This window comes from Chionomys nivalis, chromosome 21, assembly GCF_950005125.1.
Source record: "Chionomys nivalis chromosome 21, mChiNiv1.1, whole genome shotgun sequence".
NCBI classification, from domain to species: domain Eukaryota; kingdom Metazoa; phylum Chordata; class Mammalia; order Rodentia; family Cricetidae; genus Chionomys; species Chionomys nivalis.
In genome coordinates, this window is record NC_080106.1 from 19,213,905 (window position 1) to 19,231,194 (window position 17,290).

The window sequence follows — 17,290 nt, forward strand, 5'->3', positions numbered from 1 at the left end:
ATGAGAATGGTATGTTGGGGTGCTAGTCTCTTATTGAGGGGTTCATATTTGAATTTCACTACTGTTAAGGCTCCCTTGCCACTCATATTAAGTCTTAGTGTGGGGCACGAGTCAATACTCAGGCCAAGGGTGCCCTAGTGAAGCAGACATGTCAATCAGATTTCCTGGTGGCTGTTTTTCCTGAGCTTTGCTTTTAAGCTTTGCTTAAAAGTTTCCTTCGTTTTTATCTAACATTTCAGTGTTTGCCTGCCTGTGTGCCTGGTGCCTTCAGACAGCAAAATGTTGTGTTGAATCACTGGAACTGGAGTCACAGATGGTTGTGAGCTGCCATGTGGGTGCTGGGAACTGAACCTGGGTCCTCTGGAAGAACAGTAAAGCACTCTTAACTGCCTAGCCATCTCTCCAGCACCTATTTTCCCATTTCTGCCTGAGGTTTACTTTTGAACCTTTATCTTGGACAGGCCCCACAAGAATTACTTATGTGTGTGTGTGCCTGTGAAAATGCCATGGTGTGCCCAAGATCATAGGACAGCCCTGAGGGAGTTCATTCTCTCTCTCCACCATGTGGGCCCCAGGGATCAGGTTCAGGTCATCGGGCCTGGAAGCAGATGCCTTCACCCACTGAGTCATCTCTCCAGCCAATGAAGACTGTGTTTAAAAAAAAAAAAACAACCAAAAGTTAATTCCAATGGAATACCCTCCCCCAGACACTCACAGATACACAGATATGCATACACACATACATAGACACAGACACAACCACAGACTCGCGCGCGCACACACACCTACTAGAAACAGCTAGTGGAAAATATTTTTACTGGGTCTGTGAAGCTGGAATCCTAAAGAGGACCATGCTAAAAGCATCTTCCTTCCTGTGTAAGTAGCCCAACCCCTCTTCCATCTCTGGAGAACTGCCATGGATGGGACCCTCTAACAACAGAGCAGCTCCCTCTGGGAAGGAGAGAAAAACAGTTACTCATTGGAACCCGACCCCACAACTGCCAACTACAACAGTGTGCTGTTGCCCTTTAAAAAAAGATGATTTTTTATTTTATGCATGAGTGTTTGCCTGCGCGTATGTATGTGCACCATGTTTGTGCTGTGCCCCTGGAGTTCAGAAGAGGAATTGTGAACTGTTGTGAGACACGGGGGTGCTGGGAAGGGAACCTGGATCCTCTGTACCAGTGGCCAGTGCCTTTAACAGCTGAGCCATCTCTCCAGCCCTGAAAACTGCCATTCACAGAGGAGGGAGGATGTCTACTATAGCTCTCTGTACACGCAGAATGCGTCCTCAGTCCTCAGAATTTCTTTGGCTAGTCTCCTACTTAATACTATCGCCTCACCACATGGCAAGAGCCCTACCACAAGGGCATACCCAGCCTGCCAGATGGCTTTTTTCAACAAATATGATCTCCCCTCCCCCAACAGACTTTTACAACTTAACTCTGCTCAGGTGCCTCGGGGAGCTTGTCTACTCAAGTGCTTGTAGGAGAGGAACAAAGGAGAGTTCCAGATCTCCTTAGAGCGTCTCAGACCACACATATTCTGGGACATCAATGTAATTTCTGTGCTGTTCCTGGCTGGCTTTGTAGCGCTTCTGTTCTCGGTAGCCCCGCAGGGCCAGCACCACGCTGGCTGTGTACATAATCACCAGAAGACAAGCGAAGGTGGCCGCTGCCCCATCCGTGCCCGCCAGCTGGCAGTTCATCCAGGTGAGACCCTTACGGGCATAGAGCCTCTCTCTGTTTTTGCAAGTGTCTGTGGAATTGATGCTCAGTGCACCGTACAGGTAAAAGCCAACGCCCACACAGTAACCTACTGCGGCCAAGAGGCTGAAGGTTGCCTCTGACAGCAGCCACCTCCCAGAGAGCTTCCTTAGACTCTTGGCTCCCTTCAGTAAAACGCCCATCGTGAGGACGCCCAGTCCTAGGGAAACAGCCACGCCGCCATAGATCAGGGGCGACCGCAGGATCGTGTACCGCTGGTCCAGCTGCCGAACCTGCTCCAGTTCTGTACCCTCAAAAGGGGAGTAGTAGTTATTCCCGAAGCCACTGCCGCTGGTAAAGCTGGCGCTGAATCCGGCCAGGACAAAGTAGGAAGCCACGATGCATATGAGAACCATGCCATTCAAAATCACCTCCACTATCTGCACCACACCTGGGGGAAGAGAGAGTCCGGTTTAAGGCTGCATCACTCACCAGGGGAACTAGGGATCCCCTGGCTCCAAAGGAGGATGACGGGGGCTCAATTCAGCAACCTGATCAACATTCTTGGTTTTGTCTTTTTTTTTTTTTTTTTTAAAGTCATTTAAAGGGGCTGGAGAGATGGCTCAGCGTTTAAGAGCATTGCCTGCTCTTCCAAAGGTCCTGAGTTCGATTCCCAACAACCACATGGTGGCTCACAACCATCTGTAATGAGGTCTGGTGCCCTCTTCAGGCATACATGCAGACAGAATATAGTGTACATAATAAATAAATAAATAAATAAATAAATAAATAAATATTTTTTTTTAAAAGTCATTTAAAATTTTAATGCTTGTGGTGGGATCCAGACATTGTGCATTTTAGGCAAGCGCTCTGCCAGTACGCTGTAAAACAACAGCCCCCCCCCAAGAAAAAATCATTGCCGGTTGGGTGGGTGGAGCGATGGCTCGGGTAAGCGTACCTGTATCTCTTGCATAGGACCTGGGCTGGGTTCCCAGCACCCACACAGTAGCTCACAACCTCTGTAACTCTGGCTCCAAAGATCCAATGTCCTCTTCTGACCTCAGAGGGCGTCAGGTATGCAAGCACTGCACATGCAAAGCGCTCATATACATAAAATATATTCTTATAAAAAAATCAAATGTCAACCTGAAAATCTTGGAGGCTTAAAAATTTAAAAAATTTTTTTTTTTTGACATACGGTCTTGAACTCTATCTACCTGTCTCAGCCTCCCAAGTATTAGGATTACAGGTGTACAGAACTGCAATTGTACCCTTAGGCATTCACCCTAAAGAAATAAAGTTACTTGGTAGTTCAAGGAGGAGAACCTTGGGCAGGAGGCCAGCCTGGGCTACACAATGAGAGCCAGCCTCGAAATTTAAAAAAGGAAGAAAAACACAATAACATGATCGCGAGTCTCCTAGTGTTGGCTTTATTTGTAACAGCCGAGTCTTGGGATGACTTTGCCTTGAGCAGTGAATGATCCAGGTACCCCCATTCCCCACCCCCACCCTGTCTATTTCCAGAGAATGAGAGGCAGCAACCTGGGTGAATTTCAAAGTATTTGAGTGGAGGGAAAGTTCTGGTCTCAAAAGGTTACATGATCCCGTCTGAGGAGCGGTCTCAGTGGGACAGAATGCGGCACACTTGGCGCACGGGCAGTGCCGGGGACGGGCTAAGTGGGGTTGGAGAAGAGGATGGGTGAAGGCGCAGCACTAGCGGGGGCTGCTGGGATGGAGTTTCTGGGCGTCCTTGTGGTGAGCACACTAATGATAAAGCGGGACACGGATGAGTGTGAGGGGCGGGGGGGGGGGGTCGGGAGGCGGCGGCAGGGGTGTGTGTGTGAGAGAGCTACCCAGCTCTGAAGATCACCACTTTCTTGGGCCCTGCTATCCTCATTCAAGACACACAAATGCGGGGAAACTACCGAAGGGGATGAAAGGCCGCCCTGTGCAGCCCTGTGACTTCTTGTGAAATTTCAAATGAAAAGTTTGAAAAAACCATTACTGTCACGAAGTATAAACTGAAATGTTTCATTCCTGCTCTCCACGCCCCCCAGTACAGTCTCGCTGTGTAGCCCAGATGGTCACAAACTCTTACCCGGCCGCCACGACCCCCAGCATTTTCTTAGCTTCCTAACAATCCCTGCTTCTGTCTCCTGTTCTCTGTGTGTGTGTGTGCATGTTTGTGGTGGGAGGTTGTGCATGTCCACGTGTCGAGTGTCATTCCTTGGAGGTTCTTTTCTTTGAGACAGGGCTGTTGCTGAGCCGGAACTTCACCAGAAAGAACTACCTACCAGTGCGTTCCAGGAGGCCACCATCTCTGCCTCCCATCTCATCAGCCCAAGACTGACAGGAACCCACCACCAAGAATGGCTTTTGACACATGGTCTGGGGATCTGAACTGAGGTCCTTATGATTGTGAGACGGGTTCTTTACCAACAAAACCATCTCCTTAGCCCGCTTTCCAGCCTTTCTGTACACAGATAAAAACATCCAAATCTGGCTGCACCTTCCTTCCCCCTCCCTCCCAACACAGTGGTAGCACACACACCATCCAGCATCTTGCTTGCTGCTTTCATTTACTATCTGCCAGCGCTATCTCTAGATCAGTCGGCCCAGCGGTCACGTCATTCGTTATATGACTTCCGGCTCGGTTGTATGGATAGACCAGTTGGCTCAACCAGGTTTCTACAGACAGATACTTGGGCTGTTCACGTGTAGGGAACTTCTTAGAAGTCTGGAAGATCTGCAGATTCCTCAAAGCACAGAGTCAACAGGTGGGCCAAGACTGAAGGCCTCTTGTCTGCTGGTTGTCCCTGTCACTGACTCCTGCAGAAGCTACAGGCTGGATTTCTGGAAGTTTGATTAGCATCCTCCTGGGGTGCAGAGGCGAGAACCTCAAATTTGAATACCAGATTCCATTGTCTGCTCTTTACTGATATAATCTTGCCTCGCCAACCACTCTCCGAAGTCCTTTCAAGTCGTAGGCATTTTGTCTGATGAATGAAGACAAGACTTCCAGCCTCACCCACCTCCCTCCCTCCCAGGCCTGTGGGAGGGGTCAAGTGGAAGGGAGAACAGCCCTCCCCCAGTTGCAGCTTCTGCACTGGAAGATTCCACTGAGGATTGAAAAGCATCTGACCAAGGAACAAAGCTGGCTTTTTCCCAGGGGTGTTCGCTAAACGACACATTTTAGCAACTGTTTGTATAGCATTTATGTTTAAGTTACGAATAACCAGAGATGGAGTATACAGGAGGCTATGGATATGTGATATACGAATACCATGCCGTTTTATATACAGACCAGAGCATGCTCAGATTTGAATATTGAAAGGGGCTCTGGGACCAATCCCTGCGGACACTGACACATGACTAAAACTCCTTGAGAATCATAAATGAATAGTAAGGCATCTCTGTAATATTCTAAAATGGGAGAAGACAAGGAGAGAATTCTGGAAAAGTGCCATTTCCCAGAGATTAGGACAGCTATGCATTGCACTAATGGGCACCATGTTTAGCACGGAGGCAGTTAAGGGGCAGCAGCCTTACAATTCTCAGGTGCAGCCAGCTGAGCTTATCTTCTGCAGGCCCACGTGAATTCCTGAAAAGCCAGGGGACACAGGAGCGTGGGGATCTGAGAGTTGAGAAACTGTATTGCTCTTATTTAAAATTCAACATAAGATTCAAACTGCCCACTCTTCAGCCAGGCTCTGTAAGCACGGCAGCCCAGATGTCACTGGTAGGGGGGCAGCTGTCTCCCACACGCCACGTCTTTCCCCACCCCGATTTCCCTCCCGTCAGCATGTAGAAACAGAAACACTGTACTGTGCTACAAGAGATGGGAAACATGACCCTCTTTCCTTCTTGTACCCACAGCATGCATCTCTTGGCTGAAGTGGTAGAAATCTAGTCTTCCATGTCTTCTAGGTGCCGTGATGACAGGATCTATTGCAGGAATACGACTGCAGGGATTATTCCCGGCACCAACTAGCCCAACCTGATAGCTAAACTACCTACCAAACAGTCACAAGTATCTTTAAGCACACTGCTGATGCAGAAAGATACATTAGAGAAAAAGGGAAAAAAGTCAGGCGTTGCAATTTATCTCCCAGTTGGGATGGTTTGGGTCTGCAGAGAGATGGCAGAGGTCTGTGGAAGCGGAGACTCTGACGTCCCAGATCTTTGCTGTAAACAGCATCTTTCTGAGCAAGGCTGACTTTGTGGTTGACCATGTAACACTCCGCTTAATTCTCTGTCTACTTCTGCCTTTGCGCTATCCCTAACTGTTCTGAGGGGGAAAAAATCCAAGGCGAGCAAGTTGGTTTGATCTTTTTATTTTGTGAAAATAAAACAATATGTGCAGTCAAAGTATCTACAGAACAAAAAATAAAATTAAAATCTCCCCTTTTCTTTGAGCAGAATCTCTCACAGTGTTCAAGGGGACTTCTAACCGTAGGTGACAGAGGTGTGCGCAATTCTGCCCCTAAGCCCAAAGTGTTCGAAATCAATCAATGGCATTTAAGTAAATAATGGATAATGGACATAAAGAAAACCGCTGCCTCCAAGTTAATTTTTTCCTTTGAAATGCTTGGATTCCCATCAAGCAAAGAATAGATTTGTTTGCAACATAATACACTGAAATGGCCCCACGCTGTAATTCACAGAGTCCAGTCCATGAAGTTATCTGGCCAAAAGTAACACTCTTCTGTAGGGAAAAAGACTTTACATTCTTTTCTTCTGGGCAGGTCCTGACCAGCTGCGGGGCTAAGTTCTTCATACAATGGCACATTTACAAGAGGGTACAAATGCTTATTGAGAGCTCCGGGCCACGGTAAGGGGCCTGTAGGATGGTTTCTTTGCAGCTCAGTGAATTTAATCTGAGTCTCTTTTCCTTATGCCATGCCCTCACCCTGAAGTTTTTCTGGGAGTGTGCCCCAGAATCCACAGAGTTGAAGAAATGCAGGGACCAGATACTCAGTGTGGACATGCCCGGGGCACCAACTGAAGAGAGCCAAGTTTAGAACAGACAATTCCGGTGGAGCTGTCTCCCGTTGATGAACGCTTCGTGAGCTCTAAGGAGAAGCTTCCAATGCAATTGTCCCTGTCCTGATGTGAAGTGTCCTTCGCCTTCCTGCTGTGGGTCCTGGCCTTTACCATCTCCTTCTTTTGTTTTTTGTTTTTTCTTTTTCTTTTTTCGAGACAGGGTTTCTCTGTAGTTTTGAGTCTGTCCTGGAAGTAGCTCTTGTAGACCAGGCTGGCCTCGAACTCACAGAGATCCGCCTGCCTTTGCCTCCTGAGTGCTGGGATTAAAGGTGCGCACCACCACTGCTTGGTTGGTTTTTTGTTTTGTTTTGTTGTTTTGTTTTTTTTTTTTTTTCTAGCTCCTTCTTTATCTGGCTTGGAGACAAGGTCTTGCTGTTTAGCCCAGGCTAGCCTTGAACTCTTGAGTCTGTTGCCTCAGCCTTACAAGTGCTAGGATTATAAGATTACAGACCTGTACCACCATGTCTGGCTCTAGTGTTTTGGGTTTTGATATATTTTTGGTTAGGTCCACATCCACAGAAGATTCCAGAAACCAGAGAAACACTTCTCCAGGCAACCAGGAGCTCAACCCAGCATACCCACACTGGCTTGGTATTCTGGAGCATTAGTAGGTCCACATGAAAGAAGAATTCTTGTGAAAGATCATGGTTGAAAGTGCCTGCTATCATGTATACTCGGCAGAACATTCTAGAAATCTAAAACTCAAGCATTTCTGCGGGCTTCTCCTTCAGCTTCTTGACTTTTCGGTAACCCCTAAAGGCCAGGACGGCTCCCACGGCAAAGACCACAATGCCCATGGCGGCAAAGACTCCTGCTCCTATGTCTCCCCCGTGCATACCGCAGCTGAAGCCACTGTAACCTTTGCTCTGGTACAGGGCCTCCCTCTCCTTACACACATCTGAGCTGTAGGCAGCAGAGAGGTGCTGGAAGAAGAAGTATGAGGCCGGGATGTACGCCCCAGCGATGAGCACATCCATCAAACCCTCGATCACCAACCACGGCGGACAGTGCCATGGGACCCGCAGGATACCCCCGAGGATGAGGAGACAGGAGAAGGTCATGAGGGCTCCACTGTAGGCCATTGCTGCAGTAACTGTGGGCAGCTTGAGCTGATAGAATTGCACATCCAGCTGCTGGGCTTTCTCCCCGTCAGCACCACTGAAGCCACTATAAGCCCCTCCGTACTGGTAGTAGTAAATCCCGCCCAGGCTGGTGATGCCTGTGTAGCCCCCTGTGGAGTTGTAAGAGACAGAACTGCAGGCCAAGATCAACAAGTTGAGCAGAACCTCCAGCATCTGGCAGCAGGCTGTAAGGAGAGGGCGTTACTGTTTCGGGATGCTGTCTTTGCACCAGGAGACTCTCACTACCCTTCCCGCCGGTTCCTTCTGCCCACAGTGGGCAGTGAGTGTCGGCTGCACAGCTTGTGTGAGGTGGTAGCACGAACGCTTTTGTGAAATTCTTTTGACTGAAAAGCATAACAGTCAAAAAATCCACGTAGGGCTAAGTGGTGGTGGTGCACACCTTTAATCCCAGTGCTCAGGGGGCAGAGTTCAAGGCCAGCCTGGTTTAAAGAGTGAGTTTCAGGACAGCCAGGGCCACACACAGAAAAACCCTGCCTTAAAAAACAAAACCAAAAAGCCAAGCAGGGATGGCTGTCAGTAAAGAGCTTGCCTTCTAAGCACGAGAACTAGAGTTTGACCCCCAGCACCCACGTAAAATACTAGGCATGGTGGCACCTGTCTGTAACCCCAGTACTGGGAGGCAGAGGCAGGATGGTCAGGAGTTCTTGGCCAGCCTTAACTACATAGTAAATTTGAGACCAGCCTGGACTATATGAGATCTACCCATGTCCTTCCATCTTAGGAAATCTAAGTTTTAATTCTAAAAATATTTTTATATCTCTGTAAACATAATCTACTTTATAGATTTATCTTTAATTTTTATTATTTATACATGTCAGTATTTGTGCATGTCCCAAAAGCCAGAAGAAGATGTCAGGTATCCTGGCGCTTAGTTATAGACATTTGTGAGCTGCCGGATGTGGTACGCAGCCAAACACAGGTCTTTATCATAGAGCAGCAAGCGCTGTTACCCCTGAGCCATCTCTCCAGTCCTACCTCAGGACTTTAAAAGATGTAGAGATTACTATAATAGCAGTTTCACCATGGAGCACAGGTTAGCTCGGAACTCTGGATCCTTCCGCTTTAGTTTTCTGGCATCACCATGAATTTAAACAATTCAATGGGACGAAGGGACATCTAGATTTCTCCAGTGCATTGCTATGTGACATTTTTTTTTGTGGTACTAGGGATGGGAGCCCAGGGATTCACATGTACTTCACCTCCTGCCAGAGAGAATTTCCTAATGGAACATCAGAAGGGCTGGAGCCTCATGGAGTTCCTGCCTCCTCTGTGGGGCTCAGAAGATCCACCAAAGGATGAGCAGGGCTGTGCAGACCAAGCGGCATCCTTAAAACAGAGACCCGAGGCTCACAGGCCTTCACAGGCTTTCCCCTGATACTGGAACCCAAGATTAGCAGTTCAACCTCCGGCTTAGGCCAAGTCTCCAGATCCCCTTGCGAGTCAGCCCCCTTCGAATCAGCTGTACTTTGGAATCCTGACATAACCTCAGTACAGGCCGGTACTCTATTAGGGTATTAATTATTCAAAAGGAGAAGATTCAAAATACAAATTAGAAAAAGACCACACACGAGTTTCTTCCATGAGCCCTTTCGGGGATCCCAAGCTAATGCACTGGCAGCATGGTCCCTGTCCTGGCCCTCTTGGGAGGATGGTACAAGGGCTGATGGGGACTGTCAACTTGATTGAAATGACAGGAACATGGGAGGTTAGGAACTTGGGCTTCTGATTGTGTCTGTGGGGCTTCCAGAGAGATTAAAAGCAGAAGACCCCCCATTAAGGTGGGCAGTGCCAACCAATAAAGCTAGAGGCTTAGGTGGAACAAAGACGGGAAAGAGGGCCTATTGTAGGGAGTCCTCCTGCCTCTGCTTCCTGAAATCAGAAAGTGGGCTGATCCCAAAGACTCCCTGGGATGAGCTAAACCCTCTGAGACTGTGATCTTTGATCTCTGAGGTTGTTTTGTTTGATCTCCTAGGGGCTGGAGAGAGCCTCCATAGCCCCCATACGCTCACTGTACATGCATGCATGTGTAGTGTCTGGCCTTTGTCATGTCAGCGCTAGGGGGTGGGGATGAGGGATCCCAGGGGCTTGCTGGTCAGCCAGCCAATGAGAGACCCCATCTTAAAACACATCTTAAAACAGCACTTGAGGAATGATGTCGGAATTGTCCTCTGGCCTCCATGCACTTGCAGACATGCATGGACACACACACAGAAGCGGGGAAATGACTATACTAATTGGAAGAAAACTGAAAATTTTGTTTTACTTTGTTTATTTGAGAAAGCGCTTTCCTGAAACTTGTGGTCCTCCCACCTCAGCCTCCCAAATGCTAGAATTTCAAGTGTGTCTCATGAAGCCCAGCTTGTCTATATTGTTTTGAGATAGTCTATGTCACCTTGGTTGATCTAAATCATGGACTCAACTGATCCCCTCGCCTCAGCCTCCTAGGTGGCTGGGGCTGCTGCTGCGTGCCTCCGTCCTGGCTGAAAGGTTAGACTTTCAAAGGTGCTTTGCAGTGATGGTCAGAGCTACCAGAAAGTACAAACTGCTGCAATTTAAGAGCTAAGCTAAACCCTGTCTTGAAAAACTAAGACAAGAAAAAGAGGAGAAGGAAGAGGAAGAGGAGGAGGAGGAGGAGAAGGAGGAGGACTACGACGAAGAAGATAACGACTAAGCTTCTAAGGCTAGGGGAGAACAAGACAGTGAGGAGGGAGGTGTTCCATATGCAAATGAGCTGAGACTTACATCTTCTAATCATGGAACTAGACCTACACACCTGTCCCTTCCAACAGTCAATGAACAGAATCTACACTCACAGAGGACTGGGGTGGGGTCAAGGGAAGCCTCATGTGTGCAAGCCACATGCACACCTGCTTTCAATCTGATCTTTACTTCCAGCCCCTAAAGATGTCTCTATCTGTGAGTTCTTTCTTGCAAAAGTGAAGTTGGCTCTCATCTCTTTCTGTCGGTGTGAGTGTTCCACTGAACTTTCTAGGGGTGAATCACAGAGCAGACTTCAGAGTGTCCCCAGAGGGCCACAAGCTGCCCTGTGTACTGGGAGGAGTGGAATGACATGATTTCACTGACAAAGAAAAAGCCACTAAGGATCCACTCCACTGTGGACTTAAATGCCTTTAGGTGACCTGCACCCAGGCCTGTCTCTCTTCTCCAGCCAGTCCTAATGCAGACGGCTGTCTTGCCACTTAGTGCTCGCCTGTGCACCAGTATAGGGGCACCAAACACCAGCGTTCTTCACTAGCACCCATCTGTTGCTTTCTGAGGGCCGAACCATCTTCAAGCTTTCCAACAGACCAGGACTTCCATACCCAACCGCCAGGCTCAAAGTGAAATAGTCAGAAGCAATCAAATCTAAATCTAGGTGTGTTTTGGTCAGAAGCCCAGGCCCTGCCCATCCTCTTGGTAAATCAATCACAGAAAGAAAGAAAAGAGAGGAAGGAAGGAAGGAAGGAAGGAAGGAAGGAAGGAAGGAAGGAAGGAAAAAAAGAAAGAAAGAAAGAAACCTTGTTAGCCAGTCTCAGACTTGCTCCTGTTATTTACAGCACAAGAGAAGAACCTTCCTCAAGGATACGCTTTGAGGCCTTAGGCTGGGGTTCCTGGTTTCACTTCCAGTGCCTTCACTTAATGACTGTGTGACCTGGGTAACTTGCTGTGCCTCTCTGAGCCTGAGTTGTGGAGAGGATTAAAGACATGGCTGGCAGCAGCATATGTAAACCTTGTAGTCAGATGGCTTAGAGGCTTCCCATCAAAGTTCTTCATAATCCTGTAATCACTATTCCTTGCCATCACCTACAGCACACCTTCAGCTGTGGACTCCATGATTTCCCCCTGTAGGCTGGGATGCTTCCACACTTAGTCACGGGCAGTCTCAGAGGACTAACCAACCACGAGTCCCCTGCACCGGCGGGTTCACCCTGACAAACCAGATTTTCCTCTTTGCTGGCAAGACCAGGACCTGAGAGGCCAGGCTGGTAGGTAGTAACTGCTGAGCCGTAACACTAGTGACAGTGTTAAAGACTCCGTAAGTCCATTTTGTTTTGTCTGACACAGGGCTTCCTACAATTCAGGCTGGTCTCTGAACTTCTGGCCCTCCTGTACCCACTGACCACATGCCACCGTGCCATAGTTTTTGCTTTATTTGTGCGTCTATATAGTACATGTGTTGAGGTCAGAGGACAACTTGGGGAAGTTGATTCTCTCCTTTCACCAAGTAGGTCCTAAGGATTGAACTTGGGTCAGCAGGCTTGGCAGCATACCTCTGAGCCATCTTACTGGCCCATCTTTTGTTTTTAACGAAAGAGAAAATATTAATGCACTCGGTGTGTGGAAGGGTTATGTAGTTGTATGACACTTTTGTTTTTCTCTATGCATGAATATGACTTTGTTATTTGAGATACGGTCTTGCTATGTCACCCAAGCTGTTCCAGAACTCACAGCAATCCTGCCTAAACTGGGATTACAGACATGCAAGTCACCATGCTAGGCTGTAAATTTGGTCTTAATGTAAACTCTATCCATGCTATGCATCTCAGTCAATGAGGAGTGAAAGCCAGGGCCCGAGTGCTTGGCATCAGGTCTCTAAGGAGACCATCCGTTCTTGTTTGGCTTCAAGAGCAAGTTGGTGATTTGCTGGCATGACGTCCCCCCTATGGGGCTTGCTGTGCCAGAGGGGCCACTGTCCACCACAAGCAGCTCACAGGACACCGAACATGCCAACTTCCTCCAGGGGGCTGAGAGGTGGAAGCATGCTTGACCCAAGCTCAGAGCCAAGCACCCTGGAGAAGCTTGCGGAGCCTCATTGCCTATTCAGACCTTCCTGTCTTTTTTTAAGCAAGAACCCCATGCAAACATGGAAATGAGAACACTAGGAACCCAAGGGGACAATTTCAACGAGCTTTAAATTCACCAACTCACACCCATCCAAACCCTACCTTGCCTCTCCCCAAGCCATTTGCAATATAAATGGTCAGATGCGGTTCCCCAAGGCTCACCTCTCCCCGAGCACAAATATTTGCATTGGTGGCATTCCAAGAGCCCCTCGGCTTCGGACTTGTAATCTTCCTCTTCCTGTCGTTCAGGCTGGGAGTGCAGGGACACATATCTCTCCGAAGCAAGTTCACTGCAACCAAGGAGCACGCAGACATTAGGGACGGGATGGCAACTCAATTTGTTTAGTATTAGGCTTCATTTATAGTTTTAAAAAATACATTCCTCAGCATGCAGCCTAGGTTTGCCTTAAACATGTGATCCTCCTGCCTCAGCCTCTGAAGTGCTAGGTCACAGGTATGTGCTATCATGCCCACTGGTATCAGAACTCTCGACTCAGTAAGGAAGTTGGCCTTGAACCGCTGATCCTCTTGCCTCCACCTTCCAAGTGCTGGGATTATAGTCATATACCATCACACCCAGCCAGGCTACTTTTGACTGCATCCCGGCCCCTTGTATCCCCTCCTTCCAATAAATGCTTACAAGGACAGGGAGAAGCTGCCCTTTGGCCTCAACCCGCTAAATGAGCAACAAGCAAATGCATTTTTTTTCGTTCACTTTGGGGTGAGGCGGGGTAACCAGGGCTCTGGTTTATAAGGAAACTTACAAATGAACTTCTTTTTTCTACTCCTGTGGTTGCAGTTCAAGATGGGTGCAGTCAGGGAAACAATAGTTGGTGTCAAAGATTGAAAGAGCAGACGGAATCTGGGCGTAGCTTTTGTAAGGAATGCTAGTTGGTTTTAGATAGTGTAACGTAAACTCGTGATAGCAGGATTTCCCAAGGCTAACAGCAGAGGGCAGGTATCAGAACAGGACCTAGGAGCAGCTAAAAGGGTTGTCTCCAGGGAAAAGAACGCCCGCAGTTCTGACAATGGCTCAGACCTCCTTGCAAGAGAGACCGGAGCTGAAATGATAATGACAAGAGCATGCCTTGATGGGGATGCTTAGACCCGCTAAGACTGCCAGGACATACATGTCATCCCATCTTCTTTGGTTTGAAATCCTTAAACCTTTCATCAGTGCACAGCGCGTGCGCACACACACACACACGCGATGAAACATCCAGTCCCACCCAAGGACCGTTGTCTTTGTTTCGGTCATCAGGGGCAACATCTCTTTTATTCCATTCACTCACTCTGCAGAGCCCAGCTCCTTGTCTGCACATGGGATAACATCTGTGGAACTGGATGACACACTGACTCTCTAGGAGGGGGTGTGGTGACCAGGTCACCTGTGATCCTCCTTCCTGTCCCCATTCACAAACCTTCCAGGACACAGGTGTGTAGGGGACTTCAGAGTCCTACGGGTGAAGTTCGTCCATTCAGGAGGGTGGGGTTTAAGCAAGCATAAGATTTGAAAGAAGCGGCTTAGAACGACCTCACTGATGAAGGGGTTACAAACCCACTCCAGAGCTTCAGGTGGTCTTGATTTCTAGTTTAAAAGCGCAGCTTCTGCCATATGGTCTTGGCAGGAGGGGCAAGTCCAGCTATTAACTCTTCTTGAGCTAACTTAGTTTACCTCCCCTCGCCCCGCCCCGCCGAGCCCCGACACCTGGAAACTGGACTTTGAAACGTATGGAGGGCTAACTTGAGAAAAGGGTGTAAAGCGTAAGTCATGGGCCCACTTGAATGTAGCTTCCAGCTAGCCCCACCCACCTAGCCTTCTAAGCCGTTCCGGTTTCGGTCCTGAAGCTCTTTCTTCCCCTGGTTCCAGGACCTTCCATTTCTCCTTTGGTAATCAAGTTCAAACAAAGGGTTGGGGACGTTGTAGAGTCACCCCCGAGCGCCGGCTAGGATAGGTAGCCGACGAGGCACGTTCCGGGTCCCCAGCAGGTGCACCCCCTCACCTGTCCAACCCGCGGCGCCCGAGGCCCTGCTTCCGCGGCGGCTCCGGCCCCCCCCAGGGCGCGGGCCTGGGGGTGGGGGCTGTGTCCCAGCTGGGCACCCAGGGCTCGGGCCGCGCACGGCTTTGGAGGGGCCTGTCCCAGGCTCTTTGTTCAGCTGCACGATGGCCCGCGTCCCTGTGTCCGTCCTGGCGCGGGTCTCTGTCCGTCCTCCTTTCCCTGCCCGCTCGACGGTCCCCGTTTCCTCTCACGTCACCATTCCTCTCCCTGTGTCTGTCCCCGGTTCTGTCCCGCGGCCGCTCGACGTGGCGGTCTCGGTCCGAGTGCGGGCGCCGCTCTCGGTCTCGCTCTCTCGGACGGGCCCGGGACTCGCGAGTCCCCAAAGGATCTTCCATGGCCCGGTTCCTGTCCCCGCCCGGAAACGACCCGAGGGCAACAACCAACCACAAGTTTTCCAGGCAGGTGCCCAGGGCTTAAGGACGGGGCGGCGGCAGCTCACCTGGGCGCACGCGCACTCGCCCTCTGGCGGTCCCGAGAGGGCGCACCTGCCGCTGGCCGCCAGGGGGCAATCGTGGTGACCAGCAGAGGAGGTGGGAATGGAGATGGGGGGCAGATTTTTGTCGAAATAGCTGTCAGCCCTAGGTGTTATGGGATTAACCAAGATAAGTGACCCAGAGAGCGAGTGATGGGATGTGGCCAAATCAGCTCAGCCTTCAAATGCTGTCTGTCTTTTAGGAGAGACGTCGGGGAGCCAGACCAATCATCTACGTATTTACTTTCTTGGTACTGGGCTTTAATCCCAGAGCCTTGCATGTCAAGGTAAGTGCGCTACTGGGCAATACCCCCAGTTGCAAAGATCATTAAACCCACTAAGACAGTTTCGTGTTACTGGGCATGTGTTTGAGCCTTCTGATAGAGAACTTAACAGTGGGAGGAGTTGGTAACATTGTTACTCTAAAGTTGGGTGGAGTGACCCCACTTCCATCTGCTCTGACGTAGTTCCCCAGTGAAGCCAGCAGTGGTTATTTCCTGTCGACCAACGTACAAAGCATCTTGGGTTTGCATCCCCCGAGTGTACCCATGAACTCAACCATCCATCCTTCTTAGCCACCCACCCAGCCAGCCAGTCCGGTACCTACCTACCCCACTCACTCATCAAACCTCTCATCCACTGTTCCCCTCCCTCCTTAGAGAAGCTGTATTGCCAGTACATCTAATATATATATATATGAAAGAACAAAAAAAGGAAAAAAAAACTATTCTATTCATAATTGTCAGTCTTTAATTTTGCCAAGCAAGGACATTTGAAAACCCAGGAAACTGGCTTCTGTTTGTGTTTTCAGCAAGTGTGCTGGAACACCTGACCCAGCAGGTGCTGGAGAAGCTGCAGGGAAGTCCCCTTGGACGGAGTACTCCAGCGTGTGCTGGACAAGAAGGTGGAAAGACAATGTTCTGTGTGGACCGAGGAATCAGTGACTCCAGGAGTTTTTCTTAAATTATGCTTTTCAAGGCATTGGAGTTTGAGGGAATGCCTGCTTGGAGACCCACTCTGACTGTTGATCTGACCCCTGTTTCCAGATGTGAGTCTGGTGGCATCCCCTGTGTCTCCAGACGTCACCATGGTGCCTGGGGCTGAGCACATGATCCAGCTGGACTGAGAGATGTCTCTTGGGTGGGCTCTGAAGAAGGATTATAGCAGCAGGCAGTGTCTTTCCTGAGCTTTGCATATAGGACTGTCTTGGTATTTCATTCCTCATCGCTGGAAGCATGGAGATGGGCGCTGGGGCAGCTAGAAGTCTTTGTGATCCCCTAAAGAGTTGTCACTGTTGGCTTATCCATGCCGTTTCAACTCTGCTTTGAGAATGTTAGAAACTGGCCTCCTGGCCATTTCTGTAGAGGCTTTGATGTTCAGTTCTATGTCAGGTTCTGCCAATGTCACCACTAAGGCTACAAGATGCAGAGTTAGAGCCTTACAAACTCCAGAGGACTGTTATTCCTCACCCCTGCATCTATTCGTGGCTCCCTTACCATCCAACCATCCAAGCTCCAGAGGACTGCACTCACCCCTGCATCCATCCATGTCTCCATCACCATCATGCAGAACATTAATCTCTGAAATCCCTTTCCAGCTCCAACTCAGTAGTCTAAATGTGAGTCAGGTATCACATCTTCAATTCCAGCCTGTTATCTCTATAACTTACACGTTGGAATACTGAAGCAGGAGGATTGCCAGTGTGAGACCACTCTTGTCTATATAGTGAGCTCCAGGCTAGCCAGGACTACTTAGCAAAATACTGTCTCAAAAAAGGGGGTTGTGTCTCGCTGGTAGCAGGCATGTCTCAGGCCCCAGGTTCAACCCTCAATACCACCAGAAAATTGCAAAGGAAATCATTGACACCGGGCAGAGGAGACGGCCCAGTGAGCACTTGCTGCTCAGCTGTTAGGACTTGAGTTCGGGTCCCCCAGAATGTATGTAACTCTGGCTGAGGTAGCGCACATCTGTATCCAGGCACTCCTACAATGAGGCAGGAGGTGGAGAGAGGGGATTCCTCCCA

At 49.3% G+C, this 17,290-nt stretch overlaps 1 protein-coding gene across 2 annotated transcripts; it reads right to left on the bottom strand.

Annotated features, from left to right (window-relative positions):
* Positions 1 to 706: 706 nt before the first annotated feature.
* Positions 707 to 15,148, bottom strand: Marveld3 (MARVEL domain containing 3). Of its 2 annotated transcripts, none has more exons than XM_057753923.1 (3): positions 14,739 to 15,148; positions 12,898 to 13,025; positions 707 to 2,157 (listed from the first exon to the last, which is right to left on the bottom strand). In XM_057753923.1, the coding sequence occupies exons 1-3, from the start codon at positions 15,128 to 15,130 to the stop codon at positions 1,520 to 1,522; spliced, it is 1,158 nt and encodes a 385-aa protein (XP_057609906.1). In that variant the 5' UTR covers positions 15,131 to 15,148; the 3' UTR covers positions 707 to 1,519. The 2 variants fall into 2 exon arrangements, with proteins under 2 accessions (XP_057609906.1, XP_057609907.1); XM_057753924.1 differs by lacking the exon at positions 707 to 2,157 and adding an exon at positions 7,124 to 8,055.
* Positions 15,149 to 17,290: the final 2,142 nt, after the last annotated feature.

Coding starts and splice junctions, on each gene's coding strand:
- Marveld3 (XM_057753923.1), bottom strand. CDS start 15,130: ATGGAAGATCCTTTGGGGACTCGCGAGTCCCGGGCCCGTCCGAGAGAG. Junction 13,026..14,738: donor GGGCGCCGCGGGTTGGACAG/GTGAGGGGGTGC, acceptor CCTTGGTTGCAG/TGAACTTGCTTCGGAGAGAT. Junction 2,158..12,897: donor ATATTTGTGCTCGGGGAGAG/GTGAGCCTTGGG, acceptor CTCTTCCCCCAG/GTGTGGTGCAGATAGTGGAG.